Source organism: Nuphar pumila, chromosome 2 (assembly GCF_984573655.1).
Source record: "Nuphar pumila chromosome 2, dmNupPumi1.hap1.1, whole genome shotgun sequence".
NCBI lineage: Eukaryota > Viridiplantae > Streptophyta > Magnoliopsida > Nymphaeales > Nymphaeaceae > Nuphar > Nuphar pumila.
Genome location: NC_143250.1, coordinates 33,770,040 through 33,797,555, shown reverse-complemented (window position 1 = coordinate 33,797,555; position 27,516 = coordinate 33,770,040). Strand labels below are relative to the sequence as shown.

At 44.9% G+C, this 27,516-nt stretch overlaps 1 protein-coding gene across 1 annotated transcript in view; it reads right to left on the bottom strand.

The window, feature by feature from the left end:
• NAD-ME1 (NAD-dependent malic enzyme 1) overlaps window positions 1-27,516 on the bottom strand; it is a 185,164-nt gene that overhangs the window by 61,805 nt on the left and 95,843 nt on the right. The window contains exon 11 of the mRNA XM_089995612.1: window positions 16,655-16,768. Within this exon, the coding sequence (XP_089851738.1) occupies window positions 16,655-16,768 (114 nt within the window). The remainder of the gene's footprint in view (window positions 1-16,654; window positions 16,769-27,516) is intronic.

Genomic DNA, 27,516 nt, shown 5'->3' with positions numbered 1-27,516 from the left:
TTTTTTGCTTGAAAATATGTGGATGGTTCTTCATATGAGTGAATTAATGCAATAACTGCCCTATATGTGGGTGAGAAAGACTCGTATGATACAAACTTTTCTGGAGGCCTCGAGATTCGGGATGATTGTCTAGTTGGAATGTTAGAATATTTCTCAAGTGCACATGGAGTATTAGACTCTTGTCGCATGGAATATTGAATACTAGTATCTCTATGAACTTCTTCATTTTCAACATTAAGATCAATAATTCTTGGATCATCATCAAAGTTACAATCAAGGTCATATTCATCAGATGTTGATGTTAGATCTAGCAAAAAGGAGTACTCAGTGACGTCTTTTAATTTTCTAAAATCAAAGAAGCTCTCCTTTTCAAGAAAGGAAACATTTCTAGACACATATAGTTTATTATTTTTGAAGTCAAAACATCTATAACCTTTCTGGTTTTCAGCATATCCTAAAAAGGCACAGGGAATCGCACGAGGGGAAAGTTTATCATTTTTGTCAGTAAATATGAAACATTTGCACCCAAATATTCTTAATCTAGAGTAGTCTGGAGAAATGTTCATAAGTTTTTTAATGGGAGTGATATTTTGTAACGAAGAAGATGGCATCCTATTAATGAGATAGGTGGCAGTTAAGGCAGCTTCTGCCCAAAAGTCTTTAGGGACTTGATTTGCTATTAATAAAGTTCTAGTGGTTTCTATAATATGGCGATGTTTTCGTTCTGCCAGTCCATTTTGTTGAGGTGTATAAGGACAAGATCTTTGGTGTGTGATGCCATGCAATTTAAGATAATTTTGAAAATCTGTGGATAAAAACTCTCCCCCTGAATCTGTGCGAAAAATAGTAATATCATTTTGAAATTTGTTTTTAACCATATTATGAAAAGTTTGAAAGTATGAAAATACTTCAGACTTATGTTTGAGAAAGTACATCCACGTATGTCGAGAGAAATCATCGACAAAAATAACATAGTAAACAAATCCTCCTTTAGAAATTACTGGTGCAGGACCCCAAACATCCGAGTGTATTAATTCAAGTGGTCTTGAAGAGAAAAAGGTTCTGTTCTGAAATGGTAATCTTTTCATTTTGCCGAGAATACAATCTTTACAATCAAATGATTCAGAGTTACAAAATTTCCCTAGATTTGGAAAATGTTGGATTTTGGCTATATGTGGGTGACCAAGTCTCTTATGCCACAGTTCCAACTCTATTTTTTGAATATTATAACAAAAAGCTTTCTTCGGCATTTCCAAAAAATCCATGTAATAGAGTCCTCCTTCTCTATGGCCTTCCCCAATCAGCTTGCCTGACTGGCGATCCTGTACCCAACAACCATGAGAAGAAAAAGAAATATTACACCCATAATCAGAAATTTGAGATACAGATAAAAGATTTAAATTTAATTTGGGAACATGTCTAATTTCTGGAATAAAAAAAATTTTTGTTTTATAAATTTTTTCAAAATCTCCTATTCCTTCTATTTCAAGAGAAGTCCCATCAGCAGTAAAGACCTTTGACACACTTGTTTTATTTTTAACACATTTGGATAGACTTTGATTATTTGGGGTCATATGAAAAGATGCACCAGAGTCAAGAAGCCAAGAAATTTTACCTAAATCAGAAAAAGATGAGGCTGCTGCGCCGGTTGAAGCTTCAGATGAGGAAGAGGCACCTGTGATGAGAGGCTGAAGGATCTCCATTAGTTGGGCCAGGGAAACTGGTGCATCCTGATCTTTAGGCTCCGATCCAGCAATTGTAGCTCTTTTTTCTCTCAGCTCCTTAAGTTTGGGACATTGTGTGGCCTGTAGTGTCTCGGTTCATGACAGTGATGACAAATAACTTTCTTCTTATCATAGTCACCATTTTGTCGGTTAAAGTGAGGAGGCCTATATGATCGAACATGATTCCCTAGTCTAGACACGGCTAAAACGGAATCATCTTCAATTTTTAAAGAACCTTTCCGGAGACGATTTTCTTCCATTGTTAACTCTTCAATAGTTTCAACAATAGAAGGAATTTTTCCCCGGTGAAGTAGGGCCGATTTAGTGGTTTCAAATTCCGGCCTTAATCCAGTGATAAACTGGTAAAAATGTTCAACATCGAGTTGTTTCTGACGAAGCTCGATGTCTTCGGCACAATGCCACTTTGGTTCTAAAAGGGAAAGTTCTTCCCAAAGTTCGGACAACCCATTGTAATATTCACGAATAGTTTTGTCTCCTTGTGTCATCATTCGAACTTATTCTTGGAGGTTGCACACGTGTGCAATATCTTTAAGGGAATACATATTCTTAAGGTATTCCCATGCCTTATCGGCATGATCAAATTTGGCAAGACTTGAGCATTTTTTAATGTCAACGCTATTGATAAGCCATGACATTATCTTCGCATGAGATATTCTCCATTCTTTCCATTTCTTCTCGTATGAGGGAATAGCCTTGATTTTCTCTTCTTCCGATAGAGGGACGTCTTTATCTCCCTCCTTTTTAGTAAGAGATAGCTTAGGTTCCGAATCGGAACCATCCACAATCCCCCATAAGCCTTTTCCCCATATATGGTGCTTCATGATTGAAGCCCATGTTACATAGTTCGTATCGCTTAGTTTCATAGGCATGATGGTGACTTTATCATTGTCATCCATCGATTACAAGGAGAGAAAGAATAGGGATAGAAGAGAAACAAGAAGGAAAATGAGAAAGAAAGAAAGAAAAAAAACAATACAACAAGATGTGAAATCTTCTCCAATGAAGTGATAAAACACTTCTCTTCAAGTGGCGAACACTTTTGCAAACGGGCACGGAAATCGAGGCAGCTTTTTCTCAAGATTTAGTACTTCCGCGGCTCTGATACCATGAAATGAAATGGGGATCTTCGAAACACGAGCTTTGATTAACAAGAGCAAGTGTCAAGAATGACACTAAAGCATAACCCTTAAAAAGGGTATAACTGGAAACAAAATAAAAATAAAAATGTATTCTTTATTGATATGAAAAACCAATTGCTTAAGAAGCATTGGAGTGAAATACAAGAGGGGCTGCACCGCTTTATATACACAGCTGAAAGAGGACTCAATAGAGCTGTTGGGCACAGTCCAACAGCTCTATTTAGAGCTGTTGGAATGTGTCAGTCCAACAGCTCTATAAGAGCTGTTGGACTGTGTCAGTCCAACAGCTCTATTGCTAGTCAAGTCTGGACAGGACTTGACTAGCAACAGTCATTCTAGTTCAAACTGAACTAGATGACATAAAGACAAAAAATAAAAATAAAGGAAAAAAAATACAGAAAAGAAAGAAATTAAAAATGTATTTATATATATATATATATATAATAATAATATAATATTATTATATATACATATATGTACAGTTTTACATTTTAACACAGGCCACCTGTCGGCCCTCCGGTGATTACCGGAGAGGCAAGAGGGCACGGCAGGGGCTGTGCGCAGCCTGCCGGCGTCCCGGCGAGGTGACAGAGAGGGGGGGTGAGGAAAAGAAGAGGGAGGAGAAGAGAAGAGAACGGCGTACCTGGGAGTGGTGGCCGGCGTCGGCGGCGTGCGCAGCAAGGAGGAGACCGGCGCGGAGGGGGAGGGACGAGGGCTATGAGAGGGAGGCGAGACTCCCCTCGCCCTCCAACCTCTCTCTTAAAGGCGCAGGGGGGGCACCTGAATGGGGAAACCCTCGATGGGTTTCCCTATCCAGCCCGGAAACGAAGGGGGGAGAAGGGGGGGTTGCGGCGCCCGACTGCTCGGGTTTTTTTTTTTTAAAAACCCTAAAATAAAAAGGGGCCCGGGTCGGGTCCGGACCCGACCCGGCCCGGGTCCAAACAGATTTTTTTTTATATGGGGTTTACATCCTACCCCTCTTAAAAGAATTTCGCCCGCGAAATATTTATTACCTTGAAGAATAAAAAATACAGGTCAGGATATTTGTCCCTAATATCGTTCTCAGGTTCCCAAGTACATTCGTCAATTCCATGATGTTGCCACCGAACCTTTACAAAGGAAATGGTTTTTTATCTTAGCACTTGGTCACGACGGTCGACGATCTCCACTGGTCTTTCTTCGAATGTCAAGTCCCTTCTAATGTCCACATCATCATAATGAATGATATGCGATGGATCGTGAACATACTTCCTCAACATGGATACGTGAAAAACATTATGGATCTGAGCATACTGCGGAGGTAACGCCACGCGATAAGCTGCTTCTCCGATTCGCTCCAGGATTTCGAACGGTCCGACGTATCTAGGACTTAGCTTTCCCTTCTTCCCGAACCAAAATACGCACTTCGTCGGAGATACCTTAACAAAAACCATCTCGCCAATATCGAAGGTAAGCTCTCGTCGACGTCTATCTGCATAGCTTTTCTGCCGACTCTGAGCGGTACGGAGTCGTTCCCGAATCATCTGCACTTGTTGAGTATAGTGTTGCAAAACTATAGGTGCCTCCAAACTTCGTTCGCCAACCTCGTCCCTGTAAACAGGTGATCGACATGGCCTCCCATATAAAGCTTCGTATGAGGCCATCCCGATGCTCGCATGATAGCTGTTGTTATACGCGAACTCCGCCAAACTGATGTGAGAATCCCACTCTCCCTTCCAGTCCATCATACAGGCTCGAAGCATGTCTTCTAAGGTCTGAATCGTACGTTCCGACTGCCCGTCAGTCTGAGGATGAAACGCAGTGCTGAACTTTAACTTTGTGCCCAACGCCAACTGAAGTTGTCCCCAAAACCTTGAAGTGAATCTAGGATCACGATCGGAGATAATCGAGACTGGAACACCGTGCAATCTCACAATCTCTCTAACATAGAGATCAGCAAGACTATCTAACGATTGGTTGAGACGGATAGGTAGGAAGTGAGCCGACTTGGTGAGTCTATCGACGATCACCCAAATCGCGTCATGCTTCCTCCGCGTCCTCGGAAGACCGACTATAAAGTCCATGGTAACATCTTCCCACTTCCAAAGAGGGATTTCTATCTGCTGCATGACCCCACCGGGTCTCTGGTGCTCGATCTTGATCTGCTGACACGTTAAACACTTCGAGACATACTCAGCCACGTCTCGCTTCATACCATTCTACCAATAATTGCGTTGTAGGTCCTTGAACATCTTCGTGCTTCCAGGGTGAATTGTGTACCTAGACTTGTGGGCTTCCGCAAGAATTTCATCTCGAAGAACCGGGTCATCAGAAACCCAAAGGCGCTCCCTCAACCATATACTTCCATCCTCCTTTAGACGAAAAGGGGTATCTGCCAGTATCGCCTGAGCCTTCAACTTCTCGTATCGTGCATCTGTTTTCTGTCCATTGATGATCCTCGCAAGTAGCTCAGGTTGAGCAACAAGGTGGGATAAACCGATTGAACCTTGAGTGATTGCGAAAGGTTCCCATGAGGCTAGGTCTTCGACCAACCTCCATCCAGCAAATAAAGCATTTATCGAAATTTCCGGTGCTTTGCGGCTGAGAGCGTCAGCCACGACGTTCGCCTTTCCTGGGTGGTAGGAGAGGGTGAAGTCGTAATCCTTGAGGAATTCAAGCCAACGCCGTTGCCTCATGTTCAATTCTTTATGCGAAAATAGGTACTTAAGGCTCTTATGATCGGTGAATGCTTCAAACTGCTCCCCATACAAGTAATGTCTCCATATCTTCAGTGCGAACACCACTGCAGCTAACTCTAAATCGTGAGTTGGGTAGTTCTTCTCGTGAATTTTAAGTTGTCGAGAAGCGTACCCGATCACTTTCCCATTCTGCATCAGCACAGCCCCTAGGCCTGACCCAGAGGCATCGGTATAAATCACGAATCCGCCTTTACCAGAAGGTAAGGTCAAAATAGGAGCACTGGTAAGTCGCTCCTTCAACAACTGAAAACTCGCCTCGCACTTCTCGTCCCATAAAAATTTAGCCTCTTTCTTCAGCAACTTCGTCAGGGGTAGCGCAATTTTAGAAAAATCCTGAATGAATCTTCTGTAGTAACCCGCTAGTCCAAGAAAACTTCTGATATCACGTGCGTTCTTTGGTTGCTGCCAACTAAGTACAGCCTCCACCTTAGCAGGGTCTACGGACACTCCTTCTTTAGAAATAACGTGTCCCAGAAACATAACTTCCTCGAGCCAGAATTCACATTTAGAGAACTTGGCATACAAACGTTCCTTTCGCAAGGTCTCCAACACAATTGCTAGGTGCTCCCGATGTTGCTCTCGACTTTCTGAGTACACCAAGATGTCGTCGATGAACACGATCACGAAGGTGTCCAAAAATGGCTTGAACACCATATTCATTAAGTCCATAAAGGTTGCGGGGGCATTGGTCAGTCCGAACGGCATGACTGTGAACTCGTAATGTCCGTATCTTGTCCGAAAGGCCGTCTTAGGAATATCCTCATTCCTAATTCTGAGTTGATGGTATCCAGACCTAAGATCGATTTTCGAGAAAACCTTGGCCTTCTGCAACTGATCGAACAAGTCTTCGATACGCGGCAATGGGTACTTGTTTTTTATTGTGGCCTGGTTGAGCATTCGATAGTCGATGCACAACCGCAAAGTCCCGTCCTTCTTCTTCACGAAGAGCACAGGAGCTCCCCAAGGAGAAACGCTGGGGCGAATGAATCCCTGATCCAACAACTCCTGCAACTGCTTCTTCAGCTCCTCAAGCTCAGCTGGCGCCATTCTGTAGGGTGCTTTGGAGATTGGTGTCGTACCTGGTAGCAATTCAATATTGAATTCTACCTCACGAGACGGTGGAAGTCCCGACAGCTCTTTAGGAAAAACGTCGGGGTAATCGCGAACAACATCTAGCTCACTGATGGGAATGGACATTGGATCTGATTGGATAACACTAACCAAAAAGGCAGTGCATCCCTTCCGCAAGAAGTTCTGTGCCTTAAGCGCCGAGATCATCCGGCTTGCTCGAACAGGTCTGGGGATTCTGAATTCTACTCTCGAAGAGCCTGGAGGTGATAAAACGATCTTGCCATCACGGCAAAAGATCTTGGCATGATACTTGTGCAACCAATCCATGCCTAGGATGACGTCAAATTCAGTCATCTCCAGCAAGATAGCACAAGCAGCAAGTGCCGCTCTGCCACAACTACGTCCAATTCAGGTATGAAAGTGGTGCAAATTGTGTTCTTCCCAACGGGGTTATACATGTCTAAAGCATTATCAAGCGTTTTTACCGTTATATGTAATTGTTTTACGAATTTTTCTGACACAAACGAGTGCGTAGCACCACAATCAAAGAGTGCAAAAGCTGCTTGATCAGCAACAAGAATGGTACCTTGAACGAGATCCCCTTTGGTCAATTGATCGACCGCGGCTGCATAAACTCGGCCCGGCTCTCTGCCACTGCTTGGTTGTGCTCGCTGTTGCTGCTGATGAGGTGGTCGAGGAGGCTGAGATACGTTGCCGGTTCGCTTGAGGTCATCTGCTGCTTTCTTCCGGCAGTCGCGTATGAAATGGCCCATCTTGCCACAGTACAGGCATCCGCCAGTGTCCCGCGGACAAGATTGTCCCACATGAGGCCTCTTGCACCTGGGACAGTTATCTCCCGACGGTTGCTTGGACGGTGGGTTGCCCTGCTGTCGTTGGCGCTTTGCTGGAGGAAACTGTTTCTTCCCTCCTTCTGTCTTCACTGGAAAAGGTGGTCGTTGCCCTGTGCCGCCGGAAAAGGTCTTCTTCTGCTCACCACCTGACGCGGTTGACTTCTTGGCTTGCACACTTTTTTAACGCTCCCAATCCTCGTTCAGTAGGGTGGCTGCTGCTACCGCCGCAGAAAAAGTCGCGGGCATACTGGTGAGAACCCTATGCCTGAGTCCTTTCTTCAGTCCGCGAATAAACTTCCCGGCCCGCTCATGATCATCCTCAAATAGGTGAGGACGATAGCGCTCCAACCGTTGAAATTTGGCGATACATTCGTTCAAACTTAAGCTTCCTTGGCACAGCTCCAGAAATTCCACCTTCTTCTTTTCCCTCGCATGAGGAGGGAAATAGTTTCCGAGAAAAACCCTTCGGAAGGCCTCCCACGGAATCACCTCTGCACCCGGAAACTGCACCTCCCGCGTAGTGTCCCACCATTCGCGAGCGTCGTCCTTCAAACGAAAGGACCCGAACATTGTCTTCTTATCATCAGGAACGGACAACACTTGGAACACCCATTCCACCTCTTTAACCCAACTCTCCGCCAACTCAGGATCAACCTTGCCCGAGAAAGTAGGGGGGTCCAGCTTCAGAAATTTTTCATATGTGGCGGTTGGTGCATTCCCAACAAGGGAACCTGGATCCTGATGGGGGCGACCCTGGTTACGAATCGCCTCAGCTAAGGAGTTGAGGGTATCCATCATGAATCCCCTCTGTTCACGCAACTCATCGGCCATGTTGTGGCTTGAGTTTCCAGCCATCCTTAAAAAGCAATCAAGATTAAAGTCAAAAATACTGAAGACGTACAAGTAGGCATAAGTATAGAAGCAAAGGCAAAAACATAAATCTTTATTAGGAAAGTCAACTATTTAGAATCCAGCTGTGCTGGTACATGAGCAAAAGTTCTATTCTATAATTATAAATGAGTTCACAGACTCCAACAAAACTGGGTAAGTGCTACCTCCCCTTAGGGACGACTAGAATACTTCCTAAGATATTCCCTTCTATTGCCTGTGCGCCTGAATCTGCGCTTAGGGGTGAAGGGAAGTGGCTCATCGTAGGAGGGCTCCTGCCCGTAAAGGGGCGTCGCCGGAGTATATTCCGGTGAGTCAAGACTATAATCTGAAGAATCCGTCGCAGGTGTGTATGTGGGTGATACACCGCCAACTGGGTCAGCTGGAGGGGGCGGTTGCTCGCCTGCAGTCGAAATTGCGATCTTGCCGTCATGCTCAGCCTTGTGGAGGCAAGCATCCACGGTGTGCCCAATTTCTCCGCAGAAACTGCACTCCTCAGCTAACTCAGGGGGAACAAAATCTCCCGATGACTCCTGTGGTATCTGATGGTGCACCCGAATGTGTGAAGGCGCGAAACCACCTTCTCGAGCATGCACTTCAGCCCACGCTGCTGCCAAGGGTATCTGGTAGGCGATCGGTAGTGAGAAGCCTTGCTCATCCGTAAAAATGGGTAGAGGAGGGCGGTTAGCCCAGTAACCAGCCCCGAACATCTCACGTCCGCCCCTCTCCCTTACAGAACGGCCACGTACACTACGCGTGCTCCTACCGCGACTACCATTAGAACCAGTAAACGGGTCCATCTATCCAAAGGTATTACGAAAATAACAAGAACATAACTCAGTCTAAACATGCTATAAAATATCAAAGACTTACTTACAGCGCGATGGGATGCTCAATAGTCAAGATTCACTTCTTTATGATCTGGCTCTGATACCAAGTTGTAACGCCCCAAAATTTCGACTTGTGATTTCGAAAACCTTATCGAAAAACCTTTCAAAAATTTAAAGTTTAATATTTAAAAACAACAGCGGAAGACATTTAGAAAGGAACACAAGTCAACAATTCTGGGTACGTTAGCTGAAAAACCATCATTCACATGTACAACAACTTAAAGGAATTTAAGAAATAAGGCAATAGATTAAAATATGCAGTTTATTACAAAATGAGCATTTTATTCCAAAGTTCAATAAATCTAAGAAAACTCCAAAAAGTCTCAGAGCCAAGCCGCCAGCAGAGAGAAGACAAATCTTGATCCATGTTGCACCATGCCATCGGCTGCCAGTAAAGTCCTACTCCTCACCTGCCCATGGAATCGGTCAGTTTCATAACAAACCAGTAGGTGCACGAACAGATAAGTAGAATGAAAATAAAATAGGACATTCATGAGATAAGCAGTTATGATATTTAAGTAATTAAAGCAGTTGTAGTCTATTTTAACAAATGTAATAAGTGCAAAGAAAAGCAATGTAAGTATCAGTCATCTATATCTAATCATGAATATATTCTTTAAATTATGATATTAACTGGCATGTGAGTACGCACAGACGCGAAACGTAGAAACAGCCGAGACCGATCCGGGGGTTTATTATGTCAGGTGTTTTCATTAACCCGGATGGCTGACTGAGTCCGCTCCTAAGGGGACGGTCAGTGACCAAGAGAGTAAATCCCCAAAGGCATTCGTGGCCCATGAATGCATCCAACTTCTGCAGAAGTGCCTGGGAGTTACCGCCTAGGATAATTTATGGTAATCCCATTTCCCCTAACTCCGATGACTGGGGAAAACCGAGTCTTTTGCTCGTGGGGTGGTTGTTAACAACCTGTCCATCGGAGTCTTTGTACCATCCATCCTCTCCCTTGATGAACCATGAAGATCGGATGGGTACGACGGGGGTTTCTTAACCGCCGCCCCATCCTACATGCTCTGGTCCATTAGACCCACTCGAGCATCTTGCCTGTGAAGGCGAAATGGTCACCATTTATGTGATCTCAGCAATGTGCTAATTGCACTCATCGAGGTTGCTACAACCTCATCAACCCACCATCGTAACCCACATGGGACGTACTTGTCCAAAAGTACGATCATACCTTCCTAGAGGTACAACTACGATAATGTTTTATGATTTCTTTGGTTCCTACATGACATGTTTTGCTTTTTCTGAGCAATTGGCCTGTGGAGGCCGATATTATCACATCAAAATCAATAAAGTGTAAATTTCACACTTCAATACACTCCCTGTTCTTACATAAAATTCATACCGTACCTGCCTTAAGGTTCGATTACAATAGCAATTGCAGTGCATTCTGAGTCTATTCACAAAATCTACCTTAAGTATGCAGTTTCAAAGGAATAAGCATGCAAAATAGACAATTATCAGTTAAGTAATCTTACACGTAAACAGGCATGCCAATTAAACTACTTGATGAGTCTACCCAAAGAATTTACATTATGCAATTTCAAAAGAATCACAAAGAGTAAACTTTGACCAGTCAATATTTCTTCAGATACGCAAGTATGCAAAATAACTATTCTATCTCAGAAGTCTTATTTTATTTTGTTCATACATACGATTCGTGCGACTTTCCCCTACCTCGGGATGTCGTGTAGCTGCGTGCGTCTACGCGTGTAGATGATACGAGGCTCGGGCCGCGGAGCCAGAGCGAGGGGTCCGATGCGAGGTCTGCAACAGTGCTACGTTAATTGTCATGCGAAAAAAATAGAAGGAACAAGCCTGCCTACATGAAAAAAGAGAGGCAGCAGGGGTGTGCCCCTGCTGGCCGAAATCAAAAAAACGACAAGGGGCGAGCCCTTGCTTGCAGACAGCCGCGGGGTGACAGGGCTGAGCCCTTTGTCGAAAATAATACCGAGGCGGCAGGGGGGGTCAGCCCCTGCCAAGAACAATCAAGTGGCAGGGGCTCAGCCCCTGCCAGCAATAGCCAAGTGGCAGGGGCTCAGCCCCTGCCTGCAATAATGAAAGTGGCAGGGGCTGAGCCCCCTGCCTGCGAAAATGAAAGTGGCAGGGGCTCAGCCCCTGCCGGCAACAATGAAAGTGGCAGGGGCTGAGCCCCTGCCAGAACCGATTAGGTGGCAGGGGCTGAGCCCCTGCCTGCGAAAAATGAAAGTGGCAGGGGATGAGCCCCTGCCAGAACCGATTAAGTGGCAGGGGCTGAGCCCGTGCAGGCAAAATGAAAGTGGCAGGGGCTCAGCCCCTGCCAATAACAATTATGTGGCAGGGGCTCACAGCAAAAGAAGAGTGGCAGGGGGTATTCCCTGCCCTCCCAGAAGCCAGGGGGCAGCAGGGGGGTGAGCCCCTGCCAGCCCAACAAAATAAAGGGCGACAGGGGCATTGCCCCTGCCAGTCTAAACAGGAAGGCGGCAGGAGCACTACCCCTGCGCGCCAGAACACAAGAGGCAGCGGGGCGAGCCCCCGCCTGCCGAAAAAACAAGAAGCGGCAGGGGCATTGCCCCTGCCTAAAGGTGGTCGAAAGGTGGCAGGGGAACTGACCCCTGCCGAAAGAGAGACCGCGGTGGGGGTGACAGGGAGGGAAACCGACCTCCCGTCAGTTTTTCTATCACCCACAGAGGTGAGGGAGTGTCGCAGGGGCCATTGGTCCCCTGCCGGCACTCCGGCGCACCCCAGAGGGAAGAGGGGACGACAGGGGCCTTGCAGGCCACCTGTCGGCCCTCCGGTGATTACCGGAGAGGCAGGAGGGCACGGCAAAGGCTGTGCGCAGCCTGCCGGCCTCCCGGCGAGGTGACAGAGAGGGGGGGTGAGGAAAAGAAGAGGGAGGAGAAGAGAAGAGAACGGCGTACCTGGGAGTGGTGGCCGGCGTCGGCGGCGTGCGCAGCAAGGAGGAGACCGGCGCGGAGGGGGAGGGACGAGGGCTGCGAGAGATAGGCGAGACTCCCCTCGCCCTCCAACCTCTCTCTTAAAGGCGCAGGGGGGGCACCTGAATGGGGAAACCCTCGATGGGTTTCCCTATCCAGCCCGGAAACGAAGGGGGGAGAAGGGGGGGTTGCGGCGCCCGACTGCTCGGGTTTTTTTTTTTTTAAAACCCTAAAATAAAAAGGGGCTCGGGTCGGGTCCGGACCCGACCCGGCCCGTGTCCAAACAGATTTTTTTTTTATATGGGGTTTACAGTTTTAACTCCGCCTGTGTAGTTATACACTGCCGGTCCCAAGCCCGGATAAAGGAGGAGGGTTGCGGTAGGCTTGTGACAGCCAGCATAAAAACTTTGTCATATCCTATGAAAATGAACCAATATGAGAATTTCGTTGGGGCGTTCCCTACTGAGCGACGCGCTGTACTCTCTAGGCCCGGAGGCAGTGATAAATGTGCAAGGGTTGCTAGGTCGTCGCCCAGAAGCGACGCGTCACACCGGCGCCCGGGTGTGGTGTCAAATAGGCAAGGGTTCCCTCACTTTGTTGGACGGGTGGGGGTAAAGAAGTTAGTCCAAGACCATAAAATTAGGTTAGCCACTTGGAACATATAAGAAGGTAGGTGTTGCACCCATTGAAAATAAGATGCGAGAGAATCGTTTACGGTGGTTTGGACATATTCGGCGAAGGCCTAATGATGCTCCAGTTAGAAGGTTGGAGAAATGGGAAAATATATTAGTTAAAAGAGGTCGGGGTAGGCCTAGGAAGACTTGGATGGAGATGATAGGAAAGGATATGAATGCTTTGAACCTCACCGAGGACATGGCGTTGGATAGAAATGATTGGAGGAAAAGGATTCATGTAGAAGACCCAAAATGAATTTCTTTTTTGGTTCATATCGCTGACCCCAATTGTTTTGGGATGAAGGCGTAGTTGTTGTTGTTTGTTGTATGGGGTTTACAGTTTTGGACCTTCTATAGAAGGGTGGGCTTTTGAGAAGTATGACGCCTTAAGTGAGTCATAACAGGTGATAGTTGGTCGCGTAAAGCCTTGAGATATGAGAATAAATTAAGGTTGTTCTGGACAAAGAGTTTGTTAGGAATATTGAGAGCGACAAACGATGACTTTATAATGATTAAATGTAGAGACCCCGTTCAAGGAACGAAAACAAACTTGTTGCATGGTAGTTCACAGCTTACGATCAAATGAATTGTCATGCTGCGTTTGACAGTCGCACTGCTTACTTGCTTTGAACTGCTTACTTGCTTTGAACTGCTTACCTGTTTAATTGTTGATCTGCTTTAAACTGTTTAGCATGCTCAATTAAATGTACTTAATTCAGTTTCTTGTAGTCTCTCTTGTGCACCTACTAGTTTTTTGTGAAACTAACCCATTCTATGGGTACACATGATGATTAGGTACACCACGGGCAATGGCCCGATGGCAAGATGGCTTCAAGATTTCTTTTTTTCTGCTCTTAGCTCGCGTCCTGAACGTTTTTGGGTTTTGTCACGGGTTTTCCTTTGGATATCCGAATTTTGTACTTTGGATATCTGAATTTTGTACTTTTTGGTTCTTTTAGATAACGTGCCCAAAGTTGTCAGCTTACCTTTCTAAATTCAACAAAAGAATTATCTTCTGTTGATTACATAAACAAACTCTGAAAGGAAAGAGATTTTCTTTTAATCTTTTACCTGTTTTCTAAAAGGTCCCCAAGTTTGAAATTTTGGGGCGTTACAACCAACATTCTTTAGGATTCGACAAACTTATCCACTCCCTGCCCACTAAAAGTAAAAGTCACAGCATGATACTTGATTTCGGTCAAGGAGAAAAAAGCTCTTTTATGCATCTTTGCAAGAAGAGAATAAATATTACTAGTGTAACAAACAGAAAAACCAGTGGTGGGCAGACATAGTAGCATCTTCAAACTCATTGTCAGCATCAGACGTCACAAGAAAATAAACATAAATCTTCCAGTAATTTCAAGGATGGTGGTCATATGAAGAGACATAGGTGCCACTTAAAACCAACGAACTTCATAAACAACATGCCCGCTCATAATAATATACATTAGAGCACCAACTAGTTGTTATCACAGAACAGTTCACCATTACTAAATTGAACCATAACGTAAACTGCTTGGGGACATCAGGGCATGAAATCAAGCCTCCATATCAGAAGCAAACTTTGTAAAATAACATCAATGCTTAGAAAACTTTCTCAGAATAACTTTAAAACTACATGTTTTATCCTAAACAGAAAATGTATCACTCTGAAAATCATATAAACCACATGCAAGAGCAGAACATTATCCCAGAAAAGGAGGATATGAAAAGGAAAGTGGAACCTGTAGCCAAAATGCTGAAACAGGTTCCAAGCACAACAATGACAAAACAGCTCAACCCATGTTTAAGCACCTTTTAGCAACCATACTTCTTTCCTAATGTAAAGCACTTAACTAGATGGACTACATGAGAAAAGCACGCCATGTTTATACTTTCTATGTGTACATATCTATCAATCATATAGCGCATCTTCAAGCAATAACTAGAATGATCAGAGAATGAACTGTTACTAACCTAGCAATATGCAGAAAAGAGGGTAATAGGGTTTGATAAACTAGCTATTTCATAGTTCGTAGACTAGCTATTTAATAGCCAATGAACTGGGCCACAAGTACCAAGTCACAAGGTTCTAGCAGCCAAATTGAAATCAACATTCCTCTCCCTCCCTCACTCACTTCCTCCCTGTATCTCTTGGTTTGAGAAATACGTACACGCTACTTATATAATGGGTGGCATAGTTATTGTCTTACAGATTAGACTCTTGCTTTTTCCTTCTTTCTCCTGAATGCATTATTTTTCTTTTTTCTACTTGATATTTGTGTGTTTTTCCCTCTGAAATAAGTCAGCTTGGACTTGCCTTTCTAAGGATTTACATTCTAAATTTGTGCATACTTATGTAGTCTACCATGAACAGCTGATTCGAAAGCAATCATCTACAGTATTTCCAGCTTTACCATTGAAAATGGACACACACACGGCAAGCTAGTTAGCTCACTTTATTAGTTATTTACTGCAAGCCTAACATAAAATTATAAGAAAACCTAGCATGGCCATAAGGGCTATGGGATGAAAAATGCAAGTTCCTGATGTATGTGGAGATCAATACATCCATATGTACATCTATCAGTACTATGGAACTTCAACTCATAAAAGGATGTGTATATAAAGATTCAGATGCATACATACATACACGTGTGCATGCACGTGCATCGTTACATCTTTGGGCCACAGGATGAATTATTAGCTGGATATGGAAAACTAGTTCAGCATAGAACTACAGGTCACAAGGCACAGATAATGACTCAAGGTCAAGAATCCAACCAAGCCTAATATATTAAATAAAAGGGATGCAAAGAAGCATCACTGAGATTTTTTTTTGTAATAAAGAAAAAAATTTGTTAAAGCAAATAGACAGAGATACACAGCACAAAATAGACTACATATTGGTTGGAAGTTGTCACCCAACATATAGTTGCCAGAAGAAGATGAATCCTGAAAAAAATTCAGCCATAAAGGATCATTGCCCAGCCTTTGATAGCCATTAGAGAAAAGACACCAGCTATAACAGGTTTGTGAACTGCTACAGCCTGCAAAGTAACGATTCACAAATGTTCTGTTATTCCTTTCTTTCCAGATAGCCCACCACATTGTTACTAGCCAACATTTCCGAAGTAATTTTCCATGTTTGCCACTCGTCAATTGAGGTCCTAAAAGGGGCTATCTTGTACATGCAGTCTCTGTTAATCCATAACCAGCTCTGCCCAAGAAAGACCAAAGAGTTGCTGAAAGAATGTGCAACTACAGAAAAGATGATCTGTTGATTCTTCTGCCTGAGCACAAAGAATGCCTCGACTTGCATGCTAGATACCCTTCCTCATCAATTTTTTCTGGGTGTGAATCTTGTCCTCTAATACCAGCCACATGAATATTTGAGATCAGTGATGGGACCCAAACCCCACGGTGTTCTCAGGGAACAGCTCTATGCAGAGGGATAGATTAAAGTGCATCACTGAATTAATAATATTCATAAACAATGAAATTAAGTTTACAACAGGGATTTCCTTTACAAAAGGAATTAAACTAAAACATAAATGAAGCTCCAACATTATTTTTTTAATTAAGCAGCATTGTGTAATGGTTTGCTGCCGATCTCAATGCTTCAAGAGAACCAAGGGCATGCACCCAACTTTATGAGAACTATTTTTTCTCAAAATTGCAATTTGCTTGGCTAATAAGAAACATCTCCTTTATTCTAACATAAGAAAAATAACAGAGCCTACCACTTCAATGAGACTTGCACCCTCTCGCAAGCCTTGATGGCTCACTTCTTTCAGCTTTTTAGCAAACGGCAAAGCATCAGGATCAATGTTTTTGCGTTCTTCAGTCACAAGACCCTGCAGTCCCATATATTATTGGTATTAATAACAGCTCTAGAGCCCAAGAAAAAAAAGGATGTTAACATCATGTGTCCATAATTTCACACACAAAGACAAGCTATGATTACGTTTGCAAGGTACCAAAAACAGAATAGACACCTCAGAAATACACATTAGCCTGACATTCTTAATGGATGTAGGGGGAATCTGCCTTAACATCCGTTGCCCGAAAAGGGAAAAATAACCAAGAATAATGCTCTAACATATTGCCTAAGAAGTGTTAAAGTATATATATATATATATATATATATATATATATATATATATATATATATATATATATATATACCACCTTCTCGTTCTGCCCCCTCAAAAATTGTCAGTTTTTGCATTTTTTTCTCACATCTAACACCATAGATGTGATCTATAGGTTTTGTTTAGTGGGAACCGGCTTTTGGATCACCGGAATCTGACCTGTATACAGGTTTTTCTTGTGATCCATCCCCGCTCATACAAACATGTTTTTTCGTCAAAAAACATGATCCAAGAGTCGATTCCCACTAAATCGAGCATGCTAAACACATCTAACAGTTCAGATCTATCATAAAACACTTCAAAACTATGGGGCAGAACAGGGCAGAACAAGAAATGGGACCTAATATGTTCAGTTCTCATATATATGTATATATATTTGTGTGTGTGTCTCTCTTGTAATAGGTAATACTCTCTAGAGGTATTTTTGTAATTCTACACATGTAATAGGTCTTGCCATTAGGTGCAGAATTGATATTTTTATTTCCTTTTTTTTATTTTTGCCTTTAACCTTTTTGTTAGGGGCTTTATGGTCTTTTGGACTAACGGCTATAATGGCCTCTCTTGGCTCTCCTTTTTGTATATAAATAGGGACACCTTGTCCCCTTGGATGTTATGCATTTTTTATGAATAATATATCTATTTATTAAAGTGTTTGCTCTTGTTCCTCTTACAAGTACCCCTTTGTGGGTTGTTTATGCTCTTGCCCTTAGTAGGCATTGTATCATTGAATCCCTGAGTATTCATTACATGGTATCAGAGCCATCGGCTCTTGGGACTTTGCTATTGGAATTGTGGTGCTCGTGATCAAGTGTGTGTGGTGCTTGTGTGATCATAGGTGCTGCCTTTTCTCGTGTATCACTCTCTCTCCTTCAAGTGTTCGTGGTGCTCGTGGTGTCATCCTTGCTTGTGCATCCCTCATCTTTCTTTTTTCTGCCTCCTCTCTTTTCTCCTCATCTTTGTGGCGGACAAAGAGGTTGTTACCATCGTCCTCATCAAATTCGATGGGAACAACTACAATCAATGTTGTCAAAAACGTGTTATCGGCTTTTTGCTCCTTGAGGCACGTTTTAAGAACACTGACTACAATAGATGGGCCATGGTGATGAAGAGGCTCCTCGTTGTTGGAAAGGAACTATGGGAATTAGTGGATGGTTCAACTCCAGAATCCCAACTTGTACTTACAAAAAATGTAAATGGAGAGGAGGAAGCATTAAAAGATAGTGAGAAAGAAGGCTATATCCAATTATCAGAAAGCCTTGAGAGATTGGGAAGTGGGTCATGCTAAGGTCGTTTCATGGTTCATGAATAGCATGAACCAAGACCTATGTGACAACATCTTGAACTATGAAAGGGTTGATGAGGCATGGACATTTCTAAAACAAATGTATAGTCAAAGGGATGCCACCTACATTTGGGAATTTATAGATAAGATCCATTCATGCAAGTAAGATGACCAATCCATGAGAGAATATTATGGAAAGTTGAAAATGTTAAAAAGTGTATTCATCCATGTAACTATATATACTATAATATATAATATTCTATATTTATTTATTTTCTTTTTATTTTTATTTATTTTCTTTTCTTTTTCTTTCTTCTTTTTTTGTATTTTTATTTTTGTCTAGTTCAAATTGAACTAAACCTTAAACTAGTCAAGATCCAACTAGATCTTGACTAGTCAAGGTAGCGGTTGGAGCTAGCCTAACGGCTACAATTAGAGTTGTTGGACTAGCTCCAACGACTCTATGGAGCTCTTTAGAGCTCCTCTCTCTCCCTCTCACTTTGTGTATAAATAAGGGGTGATCCCCCTCTCTATTGTAATAATGCTTTTATGCATTTCATATGAATGAAATAAAGTTTATTATTTTATCTTTTTTGTTCTTTCATTTATGCCCTTTTGTGGATTATGATTGTAGTGACTTTCTGTAACAAAAAAAATTTGTTTTGATTCGGGCCGGATCCAGATCCGGACCCGACCCGGACCACCGCCTCTCGCTGTCGTTTAAGACAGCGAGGCAGGTGGGAGGAGGGTTACGAAACCCCACTCACCGCCTTTCCCCTCTACTCTCTCGTCTCTCTCCCTTACCCTCTCGCTCGTCCACCGTCACCGACGCCGGCGACCCCCAACAGCCCGCCGCCACTGACATCGGCGATCCCCTTCCTTCCAGCGAGCTTCTTTCCGGCGACCACCAGGTACGCTTTTCTCCCCTTTTTCTCTTCCCTTTCCCTGCCTCTTCTCCCTCTTTTCCCTGTCATTGACAGACGGGGGCAAAGCCCCTTCCCGACGGTTGTTTACGACGGGGAAGGGTCGTGCGACGGGGGTTTTAGCCCCACCTGTTGTGCCGCCTGTGAAGAGGGTTCCGACAGGGGGTTTGGGGCCCCTGCCTGCCCTTTTGTCTCTACCGGGGGGGGGGGGGGGTCGAGACCCCTTTCTGCCTCCTGTTCCTTAAAGGAAACCGATAGGGGCCTTTGGTCCCTGTCTCGTTTTCCTGTTAAGCGAATCGACAGGGGCTTTTGGCCCTTGCCTCCTCTCCAAAAGGTCGCAGGGGGGCTATTGGCCCCTGCGTCTCTCTCTCTCGTTACTCATTTTCCTGGTATGGGCCATCGGCCCCTGCCCTTTTTTCATTATTCCAGCAGGCGCCGAAGGCCCCTGCCCTTTTTTGTTGTTGTTGTTGCTATTCCAACAGGGGCGGCCCCTGCCTTTGTACTTTTCCAGCAGGGGCCGATGGTCCCCTGCTTTTCTTTTTCTTTTACTGTACCTGTTCTTTGGCGGCAAGAGTCGTTCGGCCCTGCCCCAACCCTATGTATTGGAGAAGTTGAGTCTTCTCCTTATTTTTTTTGTTTTTATCTTGGTTGCATGTTAATATCGCATGTTTGCAGCTACGACGGATCTCGCTCGCGCTCCGCGACCCGAGTCGTCAATCGTGTACATCCGCAGACGCCAGCAAGCTCGTAACTCTCCAATATAAGGGAAGATTGCACGAAAGACTTGGATAATTGAATTAAGTTTAATTAAACTAAAAACGATCATTAAATAAATATATATATATATATACAAATATATATTTATACGAGTATGCATTTTACTCAAGGACGCAGTTTCGCGATCTTTGCCCTTTACCTTCTTGCAGTTTTTACTTGCTGTCACGCATCACGTCGAGATTTAGCGTTGCACTTCTGCTTACTGCCTTTACCTTGCTGTCACGCTCTGCGCCTAGGCTCTTGCTTTTGCATGTGTTGGTATTGTCTTGTTATTGCAGATGACGCGCAGGTTCTTGCTCTTTGCATATGCCTTGAAGGCATCCTCGTGGAGGATGCATGGAACATCTACCACTCTCTCTCTTGCGACGAGAGTTGAGTTGGGAGCTAGCGTTACATCCTCGTCTAAAGAAATGGATACCTTGCAAGGATCCTAACTCTTCGAGTATGCAGTCCTGCAGACGACTTGGGGTTCGAGCGAACTACTTAGCAGGGGTTCTGTTGAAAAATCTGTATCCCGTCTATCGAGGCCGGTATTGATTCATGCGAGGCATGTAGATACCCCGATAGCGGATGAGATTCTAGAAAATCGCATGCATAATGTTGGCACAAGGTATTGTTGTTTCAAAAGATAAAGTAAAGTTGATAAACATTACATCTTTGTGAAACACTCATGTCGAGGCTTCTATTGAGGAGATATACCCCCTTCATCCTAGAGTACTTGTAGTCGTGCACGACACGTCTAGTATTGCGATGATCGGATGAGACGGTCATGCGACCTCGAATAATGCTAAATGCACAATGCTGTAATCACATAAATGGCCTCACATTCGCCTTCACAGGCAAGATGCTTGAGTGGTTTAAAGACCACAGCATATGATGGGTCGTTAGTTAAGCAACCCCTAACGTACCCATTCGCTTCTGGTTGTTCTTTCAAGGGAGAGGACAGAGCGCTACAAAACTCCAATGGACAGGTTGTTAACAACCACCCCACGGGTAATGATCCGGCCTCCCGAGTTATTAGAGTTAAGGGAAAAGGGGCTACAATAGTTAGCTCGACACTTCTGCAGAAGTTGAATGCATCTGTGGCACTGCTTTTCAGCCTCGGGGGAATTCTCTCTCGGCTAAAGTCGTCCCCTTTGAAGCGGACTAAACTAGCTATTTGGTTTATTGAAAATACATAGAATAACAAACGCCCGAACTAGTCTCAGTTGTTTCTACGTTTTGCCTGCGCGTACCCGCACGCCAGTAATATCGGAACATAAAGTCTGTTCACATTGGTTGTTGGGTCGTGAGACTCGCTTGCACTCCTGACTCGCTTGCACTACTTACGTGTTTGCACTATTTATCTGCGTGCATTGCTTACCTGTTTAACTACATATCTGTTTTAACTGCGTAACCTACTAAATTAAATGTACATAATTCAGTTTCCTGTAGTCTCTCTCGTGCACCTACTAGTTTTTCGCGAAACTAACCCATTCTATGGGTACAGGTGATGATTAGGTACACCACGGGTGATGGCGCGATAGCAAGATAGCTCCAAGACGTTCTTCTTCCTGCTCTTAGCTCGCTTCCTAATTGTTTGGGTTTTTGTAACGGATTTTTCTTGGGATATCCGAATTTTGTACTATTTGGAGAACTTCTTAAATGAAAGTGGTTTTTCCAAGTGTTTGCAAGTAGCATGGGTTGTGCGCTTTGGTTCTTTTAGCTAACACGCCCAAGGTTGTCAGCTTGCCTTTCTGAAATTAACAAAAGAATAGTCTTCCGTTGATTTCATAAACCATCTCTGAGATAAAGAGATTTCTTTTTAGTCTCTTGTCTATTTTTCTAAAAGGTTTACAAGTTTGAAATTTTGGGGCGTTACAACTTGGTATCAGAGCTAAGGGAAGCAAGGATTCTTGACCATTGAGCATCCGCATCGCGTTGTGAGTATATCTTTCATCTTGCTTAGTAGGTGTATTTTGCACTGTTAAGGTAAGTGGCTTGACACGCTCTGCTTATGTACCAGCATTGCTGGGTTTTCATAAACTACTCATGTCAAACATGAATAGTACTTATGTTCTTGGCTTGTTTCGAGCTTCTTGAAATTTCTAATAATTGATATTCCTTGTTTACTCCAAGGATGGCAAGGAACTCGAACGAAAGGTCTGCTGACGAATGGTCAGATCAGCGGAGATTAGTGATGGATTCCCTAGGTTCCCTGGCAGCGGCTATGCGAGACCAGATTCGTTCCCAAAGCGAACCAGCGCCCGTTCCTGAGCCGATCCGCATACCGCAGTGACGCATGAGAAATTTCTGAAGCTTGACCCCCCGACCTTCGACGGCAAGCCCGACCCAGACATGATCGATAACTGGGTGAAGGAAGTGGAACAAGTGTTTGAGGTCTTGTCAGTGCCCGATAACAAAAAGACGCTATTCGGGACCTTCAGGCTAAAGGAAAATGTCCTCAGTTGGTGGGACATGGCTCGGGGTGTGCAGTTTCCGGGAATTTCGCCCATTCCTTGGGAAGCTTTCAGAAAGGCTTTCTTGGAGAACTACTTCCCGCCTCATGCGAGGGAGAAGAAGAAGGTGGAGTTCTTGGAGCTCTGCCAGGGCAATTCGATTTTGACGGATTACATCGCCAAATTCCAGAGTTTGGAACCCTACTGCCCCAACTTGTTCGCGGATGATCGTGAGCGAGCAGGAAAGTTTGTTTGGGGGCTGAAGGAGGGACTCATGTATCGGGTCCTAACAAGCATGCCCTCGACCTTCTCTGCGACAGTTGCTGCCGCCACCCTCCTGAGTGAAGCCTGAGAGCGCACTAAGAGTACTCAGAGCAGGAGGCCACCCGCTACGAGTGGTGAGCCGAAGACACCTTCCGACGACCTAGGCAAACGACCGTTCTTTCCTGTAAAGAGCGAAGGAGGAAGGAAACGATATCCTCCTTCGAAGCGTCAGCGGCCTCAGGGCAACCCTCCAGCCACGCAACAGGCTGGCAACGTATGCCCCAGATGCCAGCGATCTCACTTTGGACAGGCGTGGCCACTCGACACAGGCGGATGCCTGTATTGTGGCAAGATGGGCCACTACGCCCGTGATTGCCGCAAAAAGACGGCTGATGATTCCAGGCAGACCAGCGGAGCACCTCTGCTCCCTCGGCCACCACAGCCGCAACAGCAGTATCAGACGCCACAACCGCAGGCGAGCGGTCAAAGGAGGGCGTCGGGATGCGTCTACTCAGCCAAGGCCGAGCAATTGACCAAGGGCGACCTAATGCAAGGTACCCTTTTTATCGCTAACCAAGCGGCTTTTGTGCTTTTTGATTGTGGTGTCACACACTCTTTTATTTCGGTAAATTTTGCCGAGTTTTTGCACATACCTGTAAAACCCTTGCATAATACCCTTAAAGTGTATAACCCGATTGGGAAAAACACCATTTGTGCGGCCTACGTACCAGAGTTGGACGTAATCTTGGCAGATCGGCATTTACCGGCTTGTGCTATCCTGCTAGTGATGACGGAATTTGATGTCATCCTGGGCATGGATTGGCTGCACAAGTATCATGCCAAGATTTTCTGCCGAGATAGCAGGATTGTCTTATCTCCACCAGGAATGCCCAAGATGGAATTCAAGATCGTGAAACCCGTTCGGGCGAGCAAATTGATTTCGTCGCTGAAGGCGCAGAGCTACCTCAGGAAATGATGCACTTCCTTTTTGGTTAGTGTTATCCAGTCCGAGCCGACGCAAGTCTCGATGGAAGACTTAGAGGTTGTTCGAGATTTTCCAGACGTCTTCCTAGCGGAATTGTCGGGCCTTCCTCCACCTCGAGAGGTGCAGTTCGGCATCGAGTTGTTGCCGGGTACTGTGCCAATTTCTGAGGCTCTATATCAGATGGCACCAGCCGAGCTCGAAGAGCTCAAGAAGCGGTTGCAGTAGTTGATGGATCAGGGATTCATCCGCCCTAGTGTCTCACCCTGGGGAGTTCCTATCTTGTTCGTGAAAAATGACGGATCATTGCGGTTGTGCATCGATTATCGGATGCTTAACCAGGCGACAATAAAGAATAAGTACCTGTTGCCACGCATCGAGGATCTGTTTGACCAGTTGCAGAGGGCCAAGATCTTCTCAAAGATTGACCTTAGATCTGAGTACCATCAACTCAGAATTAAGGGAGATGATATCTCCAAAACGGCCTTTCGGACCAGGTACGGGCATTACGAATTTACGGTCATGCCCTTTGGACTCACTAACACTCCTGCAACGTTTATGAAACTCATGAATAGGGTGTTCAAACATTTCTTGGACACCTTCGTGATCGTATTCATCGACGACTTCATAGGTAGAGAGAGATTTTGGAAAAGTATTGGATAAATCTTCGATAATATCCAGCTAATCCAAGGAAACTTCTGATGTCACGAACATTCCTCGGTTGTTGCCAATTTAGTACGACCTCCACCTTGGCAGGATCTACGGATGCGCCTTTCTCGGATATAACATGTCCCCAAAACATAACCTCCTAGAGAATTTAGCAAACAAACGCTCCTTCTGCAAGGTTTCCAAAATGATGATCAGGTGTTCGCAATGTCGATCCCAGGTCTCCGAGTACACCAGGATGTCATCGATGAACACGATGACGAAGGTGTCTAAAAAGGGTTTAAACACCCGGTTCATGAGGTCCATAAAGGCTGCAGGTGCGTTGGTGAGTCCGAAAGGCATGACAGTAAACTCAAAATGCCCATACCTGGTTCGAAAAACCGTCTTGGAGATATCATTTCCTTTAATTCTAAGTTGATGGTATCCTGACCTAAGGTCGATCTTTGAGAAAATCTTGACATTTCGCAGTTGATCGAACAGATCTTCGATACGCGGTAACGGATAATTATTCTTTATCGTGGCCTAGTTGAGCATTCAATAGTCGATGCACAACCGCAATGATCCGTCTTTCTTTTTAACGAATAAAACAGGAGCTCCCCAAGGCGAGACACTAGGGCGAATGAATCCTAAATCCATCAACTCATGTAGCTGCTTCTTGAGTTCCTCGAGCTCGGCTGGCGCCATACGGTATGGAGCTTTAGAAATTGGCGCAATACCTGGTAGCAACTCGATGTTGAATTCAACCTCTCATGGTGGGGGAAGTCCTGGCAGCTCCTCTAGGAAGACGTCTGGAAAATCTCGAACCACCTCCAGATCTCTTATAGAAACTTGTGTCAGCTCGGACTGGACGACACTGACTAAAAAGGCACTACATCCCCTTCTCAGGTAATTTTGTAGAAAAGAAATCAACTTGCTTGCACGGACCGCCTTCGCGAACTTGAATTCCACCTTAGCCATCCCTGGTGGAGATAACACAATCTTGCTTTCATGGCAAAAGATTTTGGCACGGTACTTATGCAGCCAATCCATGCCTACGATGACGTCAAATTCGGTCATATCTAGAAGGATAACGCAGGCCGGCAAATGTCGATCTGCCAAGACCACGTCCAAAGTTGGCACGTAGGTCGCACAAATAGTGTTTTCCCCAATCGGGTTATAGACGTTGAAAGCATTATCTAACGAACTTACAGGTACGTGCAAGAGTTCAGCAAATTTTACGGAAATAAAAGAATGGCACCACAATCAAAGAGTACGAAAGCTGCTTGGTTAGCAATCAAGATGATACCTTGCACAAGCTCGCCTTTGGTCAGCTGTTCGACCGTGGCAGTGTAAACGCGTCCCGGTGCTTTCTTCTGGTCGCTGGACTGTGATTGTTGCGCCTGGTAAGAATGTTGTTGTTGTTGCAGTTGCGGCGGTGGTCGGGGGAGCAGAGGTGCTCCACCATTCCGTCTGAGGTCGTCAGTCGCCTTCTTGCGGCACTCGCGAGCGAAGTGGCCCATCTTGTCACAGTACAGGCATCCGCCTGTAAGAAGAGGGCATGCCTGCCCAGGGTGAGGTCGTCCGCATTTGGGGCAGACATCGCTCGCCTGCTGCCGGACAGGAGGGTTGCCCTGAGGTCGCTGACGTTTTGAAGGAGGATATGGCTTTCTTCCACCTTCCTTGTTTACAAAAAAGGGTGGTCGCTTGGTTTGACCGCCAGAGGGATATTTCTTTTGATTGCTACCCGCAACAGGTAGCTTCTTGCTTTGGGTGCTCTTGGAGCGTTCCCAATCCTCGGTCAGGAGAGTGGCTGCAGCAACAGCTGCAAAGAGAGTCGATGGCATGCTGTTTAGGACCCTTGGTCGGAGTCCTTCCTTTAATCCGCGGATGAATTTCCACGCCCGCTCCCAATCATCTTCGAATAAGTTGGGGCAATAACGCTCCAACTCCTGGAATCTGGAGATGTCCACCAGACTTGACGTGCCTTGGCAAAGTTCGAAGAACTCCACCTTTTTCCTCTCCCTTGCATGAGGAGGAAAATAGTTCTCCAAGAAAGCCTTTTTGAAGGTCTCCCAAGGAATAAACGAATCTGTCGAAAACTGTATGTTCTGAGTCGTGTCCCACCAATGACGGGCGACACCCAAAAGTCTGAAAGTACCAAAAAGAGTCTTCTTGTCTTCTGGGACTGTCAAAACTTGGAATACTCGTTCTACTTCCAATATTCAGTTTTCAACTGCATCGGGGTCGGGCTTGCTTGTGAAGGTTGGAGGATCGAGCTTTAAGAACTTCTCATACGATACTGTCGCAGGGTGGCTTGGTTCTTGGGTAGGTACTTGGTTGTGCACTTGATTTCGCATGGCGCTAGCCAATGCGCTCAGAGAATCCATGATGAATCCCCGTTGATCTGACCACTCGTCAAACGAACCCTCGTTCGAACCTCGAACCATCCTTAAAATAACCAGATGATACATAAATCAACACTTGAAGGAGAAGAATAATATCAAAAAGGTTATCGTATTTCCGAGTAATAGAGATTACAAAAGCCCAGCAGTGCTGGTATAAGAGGGCACTTACAAAAAGTCAAAAAAACAAAAACTGCCCACGGGTACAAAAACCAATGAGTTTTATCTCCTTTAGGGATGATGAGAGTACTTCTTTAAGTACTCTCTTGCGATACCCGTGCGCCTTAACCCGCCCAGAGGGGGAAAAGGATGCAAATCCTCATTCGGGACTCCTTGCCCGTGAAGAGGAGTAGTGGGGGAGTAATGTGGCGAGGCATCCAGTGCATAGGGCAGCGAAGCCGGAGTGTACACCGGAGAATCCGGTATGTATTGCGGTGAAGCTGGTGTGTACACCGGAGAATCCGATATGTACAGCGGTGAAGCCGGAGTGTTTACCGGAGTATCTGATATGTACTGCAGTAAGTCTTGGGTTGGTGTGTATATTGGTGAGTTGGGGGAAGGCATATGAGTGGGTGGAGCGACGTCCTGAGCACTCTCTAGGGGTAATATTTGTCCATCACACGATGGTGTGTCATAAGTACCCTGGACTGAGGATGTTGTGTCTTCCAGATCTTGTGCTGCAGACGCCCTTCTATCGTATGCTTCTCTAAGTTGACAATTATTTATCGTATGTCCTTC